General features: G+C 31.5%; 2 protein-coding genes and 1 long non-coding RNA gene across 5 annotated transcripts; 1 reads left to right on the top strand and 2 right to left on the bottom strand.

Annotated features, from left to right (window-relative positions):
- The first annotated feature begins 1,411 nt into the window (after nt 1–1,411).
- On the top strand, nt 1,412–3,149 carry LOC148767294 (uncharacterized). Of its 2 annotated transcripts, XR_016033824.1 has the most exons (3): nt 1,412–1,684; nt 2,074–2,170; nt 2,817–3,149. It is a non-coding gene; the product is annotated as an uncharacterized LOC148767294 (long non-coding RNA). The 2 variants fall into 2 exon arrangements; XR_016033823.1 differs by lacking the exon at nt 1,412–1,684 and having other exon boundaries at nt 1,723–2,170.
- An 8,055-nt stretch (nt 3,150–11,204) lies between these two features.
- On the bottom strand, nt 11,205–13,423 carry LOC105960465 (large ribosomal subunit protein P2). Of its 2 annotated transcripts, none has more exons than XM_012984640.2 (4): nt 13,319–13,423; nt 13,088–13,180; nt 11,774–11,997; nt 11,205–11,505 (listed from the first exon to the last, which is right to left on the bottom strand). In XM_012984640.2, exons 2-4 carry the CDS (start codon nt 13,173–13,175, stop codon nt 11,479–11,481), a joined length of 339 nt encoding a protein of 112 aa, XP_012840094.2. In that variant the 5' UTR covers nt 13,176–13,180; nt 13,319–13,423; the 3' UTR covers nt 11,205–11,478. The 2 variants fall into 2 exon arrangements, with proteins under 2 accessions (XP_012840094.2, XP_012840095.2); XM_012984641.2 differs by having other exon boundaries at nt 13,088–13,177.
- A 776-nt stretch (nt 13,424–14,199) lies between these two features.
- LOC148767293 (uncharacterized) lies at nt 14,200–14,901 on the bottom strand. Its single transcript, XM_088823928.1, has one exon. It carries the CDS (start codon nt 14,899–14,901, stop codon nt 14,200–14,202), a length of 702 nt encoding a protein of 233 aa, XP_088680054.1.
- Between the last annotated feature and the right edge of the window lie 743 nt (nt 14,902–15,644).

The following is a 15,644-nucleotide window of genomic DNA, read 5'->3' as shown; positions in this document are numbered from 1 at the left end:
AACTCGATTTGCAGCTTTAACAATCATGGGTTGATGGATAGTAAATGTAGACCAAGTTAAATGATGGATATTTTGGGAATTTTCACAATAATTGTAGGATCTATTTACGAAAAAATCCCTTTACTTTTGCACAATTACATTCATCTCCTGATAATTTGTAGAGTTGCATTAACATCCTTTTGGACGGAGGGAGTAACTTTTATTATAAAATTAAAAGACGGAGGAAATCATAGAGTTGACTAATACTGTCAAAATATTGACCAAGTAAGCAGTCTATTTTGACTTAATCAACTTGAATTGATTGATTCAGTGTCTTCTTTTTCTTTTTCGTTTTTTAGTTTATTTTCTCAATTTAATTCGACATAATAAATAAGTTGATGGTCCCATTCAATTCCTTTTCCAATTAGTCTTTTTTATAATGGCTGGTTTAAATTGACCAACTTGTTTATAATTTATAATGGAAAAGAAAAGGAGTGTGTAAATCATTTCCTCAGCGATTTTCACTTGGGAAAAACGTCTTTAAACACATTAAATAAAAATTTTTTTTCTGAAAATATTTTTTGTAAGGAAGAAATATAAGAAAATCAATATTACAGCAAAATAATTTGCTCTTTTGTATGTAAAACAATTATATTACATTTCTTTTTGTCAAATTATAATAAGGGACACGACTTTCATTGTATATGCTAATTATAAAATGGTGTTAATTACACCAAATCCTATCTTCACTTCTATATTTGATAGAAAAAATAGGATTTGGTGGAAAAACTGGTAAAATGGTGGACGGGTGGGAGATGAAAATTTCTTCACCAAAAAATTTGCTAAAAATATAGGATTTAGGGATATGGTGATATAGAGTTTGACCAGGGTGGGAGACTAAACTAAATCACTATAATTTAAGGTGTAATGATGATTTAGAGATTAAGTAAATGATGTAAGTGGTGTTTGCGAATGCTTTTTAAAAGTGATTATGCGGTTTCTTTTGCTCATAATCTGTTTTCAGGTGTTTGCAAAATCAACTTTTGCTTTTGCTTCTCTTAAAATAATCTGCTTTAAGCTATTTTTTTAAAAGCACTCATAACCCTGTTTTTTCTATTTAAGTTCATTTTCTGTAATATTTGCAAACACCCCCAACTTTTACAAAATAAACACTTAAAACTAACTTAAATCACAATCACTAACTTCTGCTTTTACATAATTATTTGCAAACACCACCATAGTATTAGTACTTCTGAGGTACATGAAGGACAAAAAAAGGGTTAAATGAAATTATATATATATATATATATATATATTATATATTACTCTATATAAGAATGTATGGCTTCTCCAGCTTCTGGGCCTTTTTTTTTCTCTTTTTTTTTGGCCCATTTAATACTAAAACGACGTCGTTTTGTGTATTTTATGTCCAAAAGTAACTGGCCCAATTTTCCTTTTCCACTTTCTTAAATTGTGGACGGTACTCAGTTGTGGGGGCCCATAGTCGGTTTGTGACGCAACATGACGTCCGCACCATATTTTTTTATTATTTTTTCTCTCTCCACCCCCCCTTCTTTCGCCCAGCCTTCTCGTCTAGAGAAACGACGCACCCAACACCTCCCACCGACGAAGCCGCGAACGCCTCTCTCTTAAAGCTTCCATACCACCCCGCCGATCTCCGACCGAAAAGAGCTCGCCGCTTCAGGTGAGAATCTGCCCGTCGTTCCTCACCCGGGGCCGTCGTCTGTGCGTGGCGCTTTCCACCGCTCCCCAAAATTTCCCTTTCCAATTCCTCTACATTAGAATCTGTCCTTTGTGGGATTGTATTTTTTCCACTATATTTAGCATTTTAATTCGGTTGATATTTTCAATTTCATCCCTATGTTTTTGGTGGTCAATATTGACGGGGTTTTTATTGGTTTTTGATTCGGGGTCAATTATTTTGTTGTTTTTATATGGGCTCCTATCGGAATTTGCTTCTCCTGATTAATGATTGTTTGATATTTGTTCAATAAATGGAAGCTAAAATGTAATTTCCTTTTTAAGAGCACAATAAACACATTGTGGCAGTAAAGCCAGCTGAAACACTCCTAGGTTGAACATCAACTTCGACAAGACTCGTGAGGTTGAAATACAGAGCCATCTTCGATGTCCTTACATTTTACAACTCTATGGTTACTTTTATGATCAGGTATGACAGTTTTATTTATTTATTTGTGTCATTTTATGATTATTTGTTAGTATACTTACTTGTAACTAATTTACTACATAAGTTAGTGTAGTTGTGAGTGACTTTTTTACTTGTGTTGTCAGCCTTCTTAACTTCTCTCTTAATTAAGTTATTCTCTCTTAATTAAAGAAAATAACAACTTGTTCAAGGGCTTTGGAATAGGTCAGCTATGTGCAACTTGTAGATAATTTTGATTGAAACAAGATCGTGACAAATATATTTTAAGGTAGTAGTAATTATGATTTGAGATTTGGGATTCATTTCCGTGAGGCTGATTTTTCGGAAAAAAATAATTTTTTTTTTATTGTTTTCTTCTATGTGCTGAAAAGGAATTTCGAGATCTTCTCAAGAGAATGTGTAGTGTTTTATATTAGCATTCATTTTTTCTTTCTTCGGGCTTCGATGGAGCAAACTTTTTGTAATGAAAGGTTCATTCTAATTTGTTTTGGGGAATATTTCCTTGATTTTATACGGAAACAACTATGATTGCCGATGATGGTAGCAACTGATTATGGAGCATTGACTATTTGAGGTGTAAATTTCTATCCTCAGAATTTTATTATTTTCCTATACGAGAACTTAAATATTTTGCCTCAATTCTTTTCAGACCTCATGATTCGTCCATTGGCTTTGGTGCCCCCCCTGTTCAGGCAAATATGAGAATCGGTGGAGGGAGGTGTTACATCATCGTTGCTAGAAACTGTAAGCTTTAATACATTCCTCTAAACATAATATTTAGAAATATTTTGTGTTATCTGGAAAAGAGTTTGCATATATAGTTGCATTTTGTAAGATTTGAAGAAGAGCGGTACAAAATAACAATTTCTTATCTGCAGACTACATTTCTTGAGGCTCATGCTGAATCTGTAGTTTCTCTAAATTTGTTTCTATGGACTATAAAGGAATAAGATCTTCACCATTGCTTGTTGTTGTTTTTCCATTTTTCTCTTTGTTTTATCTGCAATGTAATGATTTTATTGTTGTATGGTTTAATCGATCGGGCACCAGCTCGGCGCCTTGCGCGGAGCTCCACCCCTAGTATATATATATATATATATATATATATATATATATATATATATATATATATATATATATATATATATATATATATATATATATATATATATATATATATATAATCATATCAAAGTCGTAACGGATTTTTTTATAAGAGCCGAGAATAACTTCCATAGTAAGTGAAAGTTCGCTTTCATCGTGTGGTGCTTATATTTTGGAGTGCTTAATGAAGCGAATACTTTTATTGTTGCGATTTTTTTTTTGTTAAGCATAGCGAAAATCAGTTGACACATATGATTGCCACGAATGTTAGCTTGAACTGTATTGAAGGATTACATCTTCCTCACGAATTGGCTTTCTATGCTTGATAAATTTTATTTTTTACTAAAAAAAAAAAAAACTTGAGACTAAGAATTAATGAATTGAGATGAGTTTTAGATTCTCAAATAAGATTAAGAAATTTGGATCGAATTGCAAATTAAATAAATATTGAGATGTAAGTTGTAACTACTAATTAGGACCCCACTTTAATTTGTCCCAAGCTAGTCAAGTCGTGCTTAGAATGTGAAGGTTTTATATGTATACATTCGTCGGTCTTCTTTATATTTTTAATTATTTTCCACCATCTATTTTTTAGTATTATTTAAATACAAGAAATAATAAAATATTTAGTCGTGAAATTTAAATTTCAGTAATAGCATAGGCCATGGAAAATTACCAAAAGAAAAAAGATTAACTACCAACACACACGATTTTTGTCAAAAATAACGGATTATGTTTTTACAATTAAAAAGATCTCGAAAAATAAATTTACGAAAATGACATTCAGGTTTGCCAAACGTTTATTTCTTTTATATATAAAGATAAAGATCAATGGATGATTTCATTAGATTTTATTATTCTTATATAAATCCACGTTTGAACACTTGATCTAATTAATATTTAATACTATCCTCGTGACATTTGTCATATATTGTCTATTTAATATTCTAAGCTCACCTAATGCATCTTATCTAGTCAATCTACACTTCATCTATAGTCCAATTGTGAAAAAAAAAGTATATTTTAATTAGATTTTATACTATATTTTAGATATAGTATGTTGTAATTTATGATATTTTAATTAAGCTTCATATTTTCTAACTAAAATTGTGGTATTTTATGTGAATAACCCTAAATCATGACTCCGACACTGCAAGTGATGTTCGGAAAACGTGTGTGTAGCTATAATAATAGAAAGCAATAGAATACCGAAAATGTACATTTCAAAGTTAATTCATGAATATATTATATGTGTGACGAATTCAAATTAAAAGACACGTCAATAAACTCAATTCAGCCCAATACAAATAAATAATCACAACCAAATTTTTTTTCTGGTCTGTTTTTTCCGCCGCCGCCGGTCTCCGACGTTGAAATTTTTTAGTGTTTTTTTTTTACGCCCGCCGTTAAACATTTACCATAATTGTACTGTCATTCATTAACAGTAATTATATTGTCACTGACAGTAAATTAACGTAATTATACTGTCACTGACAGTACATTAATGTAATTGTATTGCCGTTGACAATACATTTATGTAATTGTACTGCCGCTGACTATACAATTAGAGTCAACGACAATATTATTATTTTTTTGGTTATTTTTTTATTTCGTTTGATTTATTGACAAGTCGACGTAATTATAATATTGTCGTTGACAGTAAAATAACTGTAAACACAATAATATAACTGTCAACCACATCAATATTATTTTTTTTTTGGGTTTTTTGTTTTATTTGAGTTATTGATGGAGTAACGTAATAATATTAATGTATGTTATTGTAATATCACCATAAACACAATAATATTACTGTGGTAGACGGTAATATTACAGTTTTTACAGTAATATTACTGTCAACCACAATAATATTATTTTTTTTGGCTTTTTATTATGTTTACCTTTGTTGAATGGTCAACATGTTAATATTACTCTATTACACAATAATAATGAGTTTTGTTGTGTTAATAATACTGTGCTAGAGAGTAATACATCAATATTATTTTGTTAAACTGTAGTATAGTTAATTTTACTGTGCTTAACAGTAATATTGTTAATATTAGTGTCAACCACAGCAATATTACTGTTTAAGCGGTGGTAAAAAAAATATGTTAAAGAAAAAAATTCAAAAAGAAAAAAAATGTCAACGCCGGAGACCGGCGGTCAACGGTGTTGACGGACGAAATTGCCCATAAAATTGTGTTTTGGGTCAAAATTGAATAATTTGTGAAATTTGAGATCAAATTGAGGTTAGATTAAATTAAAGGATGAAATTAGAGCATATTAAAATGTGATAGACTATTTTAGTCTTTTACAAACCTCTGAACCATGTGTGGATTTTTTTATAGAAAAGTTTATTGTCTAGACTCATTTATGAATAAGTACCATTTATGGGCTTATTTGTAAAATTCCCTTTAATGTTTATTATAAAGAATACTTGCACAAGAGCAAACTATTGCACAAGCCCGTTCCTAAGAAATTGCCGAGTTTTAAAAATTTGTAAAAACGAGGCTATATTGTATAAAGTTCACAATAATTCATTTTAACATACACAACTAGACCAAAAAAATTATTAGGAATTATATATTTTTGGAGTTAATATGACTAAAATATTGATGAATTTAGGAGGATAAAATAAAAAATCTACGGGGTTTGAAGCATAGCCTCGAAGTTTTGTTGAAAGTACTCATGGAAATATTATTGAACAAGTAAATATATGTACTATTTGTTTAAATATAATTAAATAAAATATCGTATTTTTAAATTGTCGAAACTCGTTGAAATTAGAGAAAGGCAATGTAGATCGTTAAATAATGAAAAATTGCTGGAATTTAAAAAAAAAATCATGATTAGATAAGACTTTGATAAAAGAACACAATATTTAACTAATTAAAATTGATCTAAAATAGGTATAAAAATTTAAACAAATATTTAAACAAAGTGAAATAACATAGTTTTAAAATAGTTGTAGTTATTCAAATTGTTATTAATATATTTTAAATATCATTTAATACTGTGGCACTTGTATAAAGAGTACTAAAAATTATGTCGGGATCCCTAATTTTTTTTTAAACCGAGGGCTCTAGGCGATCGCTTTTCTCGCCTATACTTAAAACCGGCCCTACTCTTGCATAAACAAACATAAATTGACTCCCATAAACTTTCTTTTGGGATGTATTTATTTGTTTCTCTAATTGTGGTATTTATCAATGTTTTTTTTAGTGCCAGTTAATTCTTTTTTTTTTTTTTTTTTATTAAGAGTATTATTGAGATATTCATATATTTGTGGCGAAGACTATATACACTTTAGACGACAATATATCAGCATCACAATGTGAGGACAATCTAATTTATATCTCTCCAAGGCAATTTGGGGTTTCCATTTTATTTTTTAGATTTATTATAAAGTACTTATACCATGATTTCATAATATTATTTTAATTTATTTACGTTTAATTAAAGAAGTTTATTAGATCAAACTCGTAAATTAATCAATTTTATTACATGAGGACCAAAGATGACATATATACCCTTATCCACAAATAATACTCAAATACAAATAAATCCTATTTTTAATTTGTTCAAGACCAAAAATTAAAAAAAAAAAAAAAAAAAAAAAAACATAAAGAAAATATCAAGACTGCCGCCAGACCGCCGCGACGCCGACCAACGAGACTTCCACCGCACCGGCGATGACCAGCGACCCACCCACCGCACCATTACCACCACCGCACCACCACCAACAAGTAAGTCTTTTTTACTAAACTTTTGTTTGTAAATTCGAAAACATTAATCGAGCATTGATGTCCTTTTTACTAAACTTTTATTTGTAAATTCGAAAACATTAATCGAGCATCGATTCTTGATAAATATGTATGAATGAACATTAATCTATGCTTATTTCTTGTTGGGTTGCAGTGCTTTGGCCGATTTTGAAAAAAAAAATTGAGATTGAAATTGATTTTTTTTCGTTGGTTTCCCAAATCGGTTTACCCAGACCGATTTGTGTACACGAAAATCGGCGTTATAATGCCGATTTTTGTTAACCAAATCGGCGACACAATGTCGACTTAACAAGTCAAAATCGGCGTTCTAATGTCGATTATTGAGTACAAAATCGGTTTTCGGATACCGATATTTTTCGGATTTTGTTTTTTAAATAATACATTATATATTTGGTTAATTGATATTTTTTAAATTTTTGAAACGAAAATGTTTATCACCATTCGGTGGCGTCTACCAACTCCTTTAACCCAATCGAGTAGAGCTTTCCGTGTCACAAATATTTATTCGTAGATAATTCATTTGAATAATCCTCCATCAATTCCCTAGGTTGCTGCACGAAAGTATCAGAAAACGGTCTTAAAAAAACACATGTAATAAAATCGGTACTTAAAACCCGATTTTTGTAGTACAAGTGGGCATGACAATACCGATAATACAAAAATAAATTGGTGTTGTCATGCCGATTTGTACTACAAAAATCGGTTTTTAAGTACCGATTTTTATTAAAATAATCGGAATGTGGTTACCGACTTTAGTAACAAAAATCGGTATTTGCAGACCGATTTTTTGTATCGTCGATTTTTTTTCCCAACAAAAAACAAACGACCCAAAAGCAAAAATAAACGGTTTAAAACATACTTCATTGTGTTCTCCACCCTCATAAACCACCATATCATTGTTTTCTGGTTCCATCGTGAATGTTTGGTATGTATTTGATAATTTTGGTGTGTAGGATTTCTTGGTGGATTTGTGAAGAAGAAGGAGAAGAAGGAGGAGATTTTTAAGTCGTGAAAGAAGGAAGATGTGTTTGTGGATTTATGTATTTTATTTGGTCTTGCACAAAGGAAATGATTTTTTTTTTTTAATGTTTTGTGTTTTTTATTTGATTTTAAATTTCATTAAGGATAAATTAGTATTTTTATGTTGGAGGTTTTGAACTAATAAAAAAATGGAATTGCATATAACCGCCACCTTAATTATAAAAAATAACAACAGCAGCAAGTTTAAAACAACAAAATATACAAGATATAAATTACTCGAAAGAAAATCAATATTAAATATTGTTCTATACTTTGTTAAAGATACTACCGAAATATGATAGATGGAGATCTTTAATCAAAGATATTTACTTTAATATTATTAAAATACTTATTGAACTTATTATAATATAAAATATATTTCACTGTTTCATACCAAGTGATCAGAGTTGAAATAATGTTTTTGTAAATTAAAACAAAATTGTATTCAAGTAAAAAAAATACGTAGGAAAGACATTGGGATGTTTTTACCCATTGATATAAATTTATTTGAGGTCAAGTGGAGCATTTAAATATTTTATTATTTTAATTCATGTACTATTTTAATTTTATTATTTATTACTCTTAATTAATTAACTGAAAAATAATGAATTACAATAATGTTTTAGTGATTTCCTATATTTTTTGCTAGAACCTATATACATTTATTGAATTTTTTAATATGTACGCGACAACAGAAAACGACATATAAAATGAGACAAATCCGAGTAAACGGTTAGTTCTTTGTCAAAAGAAAATTCTAAATCACACTTATTTTTACTATAAAGAATAGTATGAAAAATGAAGCCAACTGTGTGTTCTTACATCACATCAATGGTCTGTAATTGAAGTCCTCTTATTTTATTTTTAATTTTATTTTTGCATGCCAGCTATGGTAGATATGTCAGTAATGAACTATATTTAATTTTTTGGCAATACTTTTTTGTCTACGCAATTACTAAAATTAAGTCTTAGTCTGTTTTGCAATTAACTAATTACAATCAATATATCTGTAACTTCGCCATATCATCAGACTTGATAAACAGAAAAAGCTGTATAACTCTGTTTATAACAAGCTTATTATTATTTTCTCTTTGTACTAAAAGATTACCCTACATGATATATATATAAATAAGCAGTATAACTTTCTTGCAAGTGATGGACATTTTTTCTAAGTCTTTTGGCAGTGATTATATAATAAAATTTCTGGTTTTTTTTTTTTTTTTTTTTTTTTTTTTTTAGTGGCAGTGGTCCAACTATCTCTGTCTTCATCTATTTGTTTTCTTGATCTTTTAAAGTCTATTTTTAAGGTTAGATGAAATACATTGGGTGATTAAACTATAGATCTATGTAAATAACAATATACTAAGTACATATACATATGAGTATGTGTGTTATTATGTGTAAAAACATGGTTTAAGATCACCTGTTGTATTTCATCGTGTGTAGTATCTACAAAATCATCGTTTTAACCATGTTGTCACTTAGTTTAGTGGAACAACACGTGATGTTAAACTCACATTGATGTAATTAAAATTGGGTAATTATATGTTACACCTGCTTATTTACACTGAGCGAATTTCAACCTGATTGAAAAATCACCAAAAATCACATTGATGTAACTAAAATTGGGTGATTATATATTACACTGGAGCGAATTTCAACCGTAGACCCACTAAGCATACATAGACGAAGATGTGTTATCGTTTCATTTGTCACATCTTGTCACAGAGAAAAGAGTGAATGAGCAGATAAAAAATAGGCAGCGACTATTTGCAAGACGAAAATTACTTAGGGCAAGACCAAATTATTTTTTTTTATTAAATTCAGTATAAAAAGACTATAATAACCTTAATAAAATACAAATAAAAAAAAATTATTTTATTGATTTCCTTTTGCAAGACCAATTTAAAAAAGAAAAATTAATAAAAAAAAAAAAGAAAAAAGAAATTGAATTCACAATTGAAAAACGAGGAGGGAAGATTGGAAGAAGAAGATTAGCTCCACTACACGCGCTAGGTACAAAACTCTGCAAGAAAAATCGGAAAATTGGTTACACAATTGTAACAGTGATAATTCGACACACTAGCGTCGAAAAATCCGCTTAATATCGACACCAGAATGTCGATAATTTCAATATAATTCGACAGTTAATGAATGTCGAATTATTTTGAAATTTTCGACACTGTAGTGTCGATATAAAGCGGATATTTCGACCTGTACATGTCGAATTTTTTGTACGTGAAATGAGGTGCGAAAAACGAGAAAAACGATCACAAAGTACAATATTTATTACCTCTTTGTGTTCTTCGACCTTAGAATCCTCCATATTTATGTCTTGTGTATCCATAATGTCCTTCTTTTCAAGTTTTAGTAAGATTTGAGGGTTTTATGTGATAAGGGTTTTGGAGAATATGGAAGATTTTTTTGTGGAAAAAAATGTGTAAAATGAGGGTGAAGAAGATGTTGGTGTTTTGTTGGGTGAGTGAGTTCCCTCTCTTTTTTCTTTTTTTTTTATTCTTTTTTTTTGTATTTTTTTTTTTGGTCTTGCAATAGCAATTAACTTAATTTAAATTAATAATATCTAAATTATTATTGGGGTTATATTTGTAATTTCCAGTCTTGATCTTAGTAAATTTATTTATATTTTGGTCTTGCATGAAGTAAGGTCTTGCACTTAGTAATTTTCGTCTTGCAAATATCTGCAGCCTAAAAAATATCCTAACCCAAGAATAGTTAAAATATATTTTATTCTTGATTAAGACCTTGTGAATTATGAGTGTGCAACCACATCAACATAATTAAGGGGAGGGTCCAAAATAGTTAGCAAGATAACGACTGCACCACACTCTACTGATAGTGAAACAACACTATATTATACACATTACATTAAATGTGTACATATACATATATAGATATTTGTGGGGAGATAATTTTACACCTTTGATTTAACCACAATCACATGCATACATACACGTGAATGTGTATAAATAAAAAAAATTGAATAAAAAAATCCTTGATTAGTATTATCAAGGTCAATCAAGTCTACCAAACGAGGACTAATAGTGTATTTGAACGAATCAAACTTCAACCACCGGTTGAGGACAAATATAAACGATTTTAACAATCCCGAATCAACTGGCGAAAAAGTAACTTCGTCTCTCAAGATTGTCGTTAACAGTCATAGTAACAAAAACTTTTATACATACCGATAAAAAGATATAAACCAACTATCCATCGTGGCTACATCGAAATGCGTCTTTAATCGCTAAAACTTTCGTCTACTGAGTTAAGAGCGCAATGACAAGAAACAAAATGAACAGAAAATAGTAACTAGTCAAAGCACAGAAATTAGAGCGTCTATCTGGGAATTATGTACGTAAGCCGCAGAGTTCACAGAAGCACCGTCTAGTCGAAGAGGCTGAAGCACATTTCCTGCACCAAGTGGAAAACCAAATAGTTACGACCAACGAAAACAAGTCGATAAGAAAATAAAACAGTAAATATCTTTATACCCCTAAATGCATATATATATAGATAGCATCGAGTACACATTTTGATAACGACAATATTTCCCAATCCCATATGCAGGAACATTTATTTAGCAAAACCAAAAAAACGGAGCACTTGGAAGAGAACGCAGATTTGACCAGAAATGGACTTGATCGTTATATTGATATACGATAAACGGGAAAAAACTTACATCGTCGGATTCCTCATTCTCCTCAACTTTCTCCTCTTTCTTGGGTTCATCTGCAGCAGGAGCGGCACCACCAGAGTCTGCAGATGCAGCAACAGCAATGGTGGCACCACCGCTAGGAACAGTTGCCAACTTCTCGCGGCCAGCTGCAATGAGCTCAGTGATATCTTTGTCCTTAACTTGTGCCAGAAGAATCGCTATCATATCATCATCAGCTTCAGCTCCAACTGCAAGCCATATATAAACAAATTAAATACATGAATTCAAAGGAGAGAATTCCAGACAGTTGAGCTATAATCAATATTCCATGTGTGCCAATGGATGTTCACAATAACATAGTCGAGGAAATCGTTCGGAAAACGACGTAACATTCTACAGTTTCAAATAATTAGCTGAATCTATCAAAGCAAAGTGCAAGGCGTAAACAAAGAAGCGACACTGGCATCAGATAATTGCATATTTAACAAAGGCTTAACGATTTCAAGTGTTGCCCATAAGACAAACAGCAACTAGATTATCGAACGAACCTTTAATATGATACCATTATTAGAAGATTCAAACCGCATTCGCAACTTATGTCATAAAACCTAATTCAAATTCATTTACTACATCGGCATCAAGCATATTGCCGTAATTTCACTATCCTACCGATTAAAAATAAACAAAATAGAAGGCATTCCATATTCGAAAAGAAATTATACATCCCTAACAAAAGGGATCACTGTCATGAAAAAAATCAAGCACTGCAAAGAGAAAACACCATGCTGTATAAATATTCGCAGGAAAGGTAGTCGAGGAAATCATTCAGAAATCAACGGAACATCCACAGTTATAAATAATTAACTCGAAACCGACATCGAATCGATCAAAAACACTAAACCATTTCAAGCGCCGCCACGAGACAAACAGTAACTAGATTATCGAATAAACAAATAACGCGACACGATATTAGAAAAAAATCGAATAGCATTCGCAACATGTATCATAACACCTATTACAATTTCATGAACTGCATCAGCATCAAGTTCATTGCCGTAATTTTCACCATCTTACCAAAAAAATAAAATAAAATAAACAAAATAAACTACGTTCCATAATTACAAAAAGAAGGAAGAATCCATAAATCTAACAAAAAAATATAACTCAGGCACTTCACACACACACACACACACACACACAAACACACACACAACACACACACACACACACACACACACACAAACACACACACAACACACACACACACAAACACACACAAAAAGAGGAATGCGCTACAAATATTCGAGGAAACAAAGGTAAAATTAAAGAGGCAAATACCAGAGGAGAGGATATGCTTCAGATCTTCAGCGGAAGGGCTAGGGTTTCCTCCGAGAACGGCGAGCAAGTAAGCAGCGATTATCTTCATCTCTGCTCAAAAACGCAAACAATAAAGGATTAATTCATGCATATATTAAAGTTTACAACTGTATATATACATATGTATAAACGCATTAGTGTGTGTGTGTGTTTTTGGTGAGAGAGAAAGAAACGGAGAGGAAGGGGGATTACTGTGAATGATTGAACGCAGAGTTGAAAGAGGTAAACTCAAAATTGAAAATAGAATGAGAAATATTTGGGGCGATGTTGGGTTGGGTTATATAAAGGTTGATGAAACCTACTGGGTATGGCTAGGGTTTTAGGCGTTTATTTGATCTCCCAATTTTACCCCTCCTTTTCTTGTTTATATCCATATTGCCTCGTGATATTTTGCTGATCTATGCATTTGGGCCGATCAAAAAAGTCCATAAATTAATATCGACAAATGTATTATAAAATCAATTTAGAGTGCGTCAAATTAATTAATTATCCTAACTCAAAAAAGAAAAAAATAATTAATTTAATTATCCTCTAGTACAAGCTCATTAAAAATTAATTAATTAATTAATGGAGAAAAGAATCTGAATACGTAGTGTAAATTAATGACAGTATATTTTAGAGTTAATGAGATAATTTTGTCATTAAATTGCTCGTGTTGAAAATATTATATTTTAGAGATGGAAAATAATTGTCTTCTTAAAAGTGTCATTTGTACGACAGTATGACGGAGGGAGATATAATTGTTGGGGGATCTACATGCAAATAATTGTAATTAATTAATTAACGAGATTTTGATTATATACCATGGAGAGAAAGAAAGAAAATTCTTTCTTCACATGAGGAGAGAAAGTAATATGTTGTGTCTTGTCTTTTCTCTATCCACCACTTCTATTTATAAGATTTTATAAATTCTAGTTAGGTCTAATTTTAATTTTCAATTAGAATCAAATACCTCAATCTTTATGTAGTAACGAGAGAACCCATCTAATTAGGAATCCTTTTATAACTGTTTGTTAGGTTCCTAATATTTGTCAAATGGTAACTCTTTTTTTTTTGGGGAAAGGAAAATTCCATTAGGCATTAACAGCCAAATTATGAGGAATGTGAGTTCCATCACTACAGCTTAAATCAATAGTCGTGGCGAACATATGCGCCAATTGGTTTCCACTACGCTTAACAAACGAGAACTCGCAAAATACAAAGGAACCTGTTATAGCCAAACATTCATCGATATAAGCTCCGAACGACGACAGTGATGACTCGCCTTCTTTGAGAGAAGAAATAACCTGCAAGCAATCTCCTTCGATAATTATCGAGCTCCAGCCAATGGTCCTTGCCCAAGAAATTGCCTCAAAAGCTGCATGCGCCTCGCATTCGACCGGCTGTGGTTGCCCCGAAAATCGACGAACCGCCCATCTGCAACATCCACCTCGCCAATCACGTGCGACCATAGCCACTGAGTAATAGCCCATCCCTTTCGGCAAAGCTGCGTCGACGTTGATTTTAATGCAGCCCTCAGGAGGAGGACTCCATACCGTTGAGAGGTACCTCGTTTGAATTTCCGGAGCCAAGACCATCGCCTTTTGGAACTCGTTAAGAAAAGATTGACCCCAATTGATGAGATGTTCTGCTTCCATAGCTTCTTCGCCATGCATTAATTTGTTCCTTACGTCCCAGACCTTCCACGCAATTATAAGTGCCAAGATGAACTTGTCCCGCTGGAGACATGCCCTCGCATGACTAATCCAATTCCACATCGAACTTTGTGGCCGCATGGGTCAAATGGTAACTCGAAAATTATAACAATTATATTTTCGTGATGATTATAATTTTCTCGTCAATTCAAGTACCATATTGCATATCTTAAATTTCCATTTTCGGAAACCTCTATTTCAGTGGTACCTTCAAAATTAGGAAAATTCTCAGAAAGTTCACTTGAAATCGATAAAATTGCGTTACTCTTTTTCTTCCAATTCATAATCGACTATTACGAATTTTAATTTAATCATATTAAATTCCAATTAAGCTAAGATTAACAAATTAATCTTAGTTCACCTTATTAAGGAATTTTCTCCACAAGAAGTGTGACCCTCAATGGTTCAGGTGTAAACTTGACTTGGACCCACGACTATTTGTGACTTGAATAACTCTTTATTCAATTACGGACTCGTCCCAAATGTAACAATTTAGATTAAACATATTTTAATCTATATCATCGATAATATCGGCTAACGCCCAACGAATCATAATCATGATTGGCGCATAACAACTACATGTCAATTACGGACTCGTCCCAAATGTAACAATTTAGATTAAACATATTTTAATCTATATCATCGATAATATCGGCTAACGCCCAACGAATCATAATCATGATTGGCGCATAACAACTACATGTCATGATTCTTTAGATACAAATGAAGTGCCTGCAAGAACCTTAAATTATATTTGCGTACAGTACGATCCCTTCGACTAAACATATGTCTCAATCGAACTAGAGGCATTGGTTCACTGAGGC

This window comes from Erythranthe guttata, chromosome 10 (assembly GCF_056151865.1).
Source record: "Erythranthe guttata isolate IM_541 chromosome 10, IM_541, whole genome shotgun sequence".
NCBI classification, from domain to species: domain Eukaryota; kingdom Viridiplantae; phylum Streptophyta; class Magnoliopsida; order Lamiales; family Phrymaceae; genus Erythranthe; species Erythranthe guttata.
Note: the sequence above shows the minus strand (reverse complement) of the source record. Positions and strands in the feature narration are given on the sequence as shown.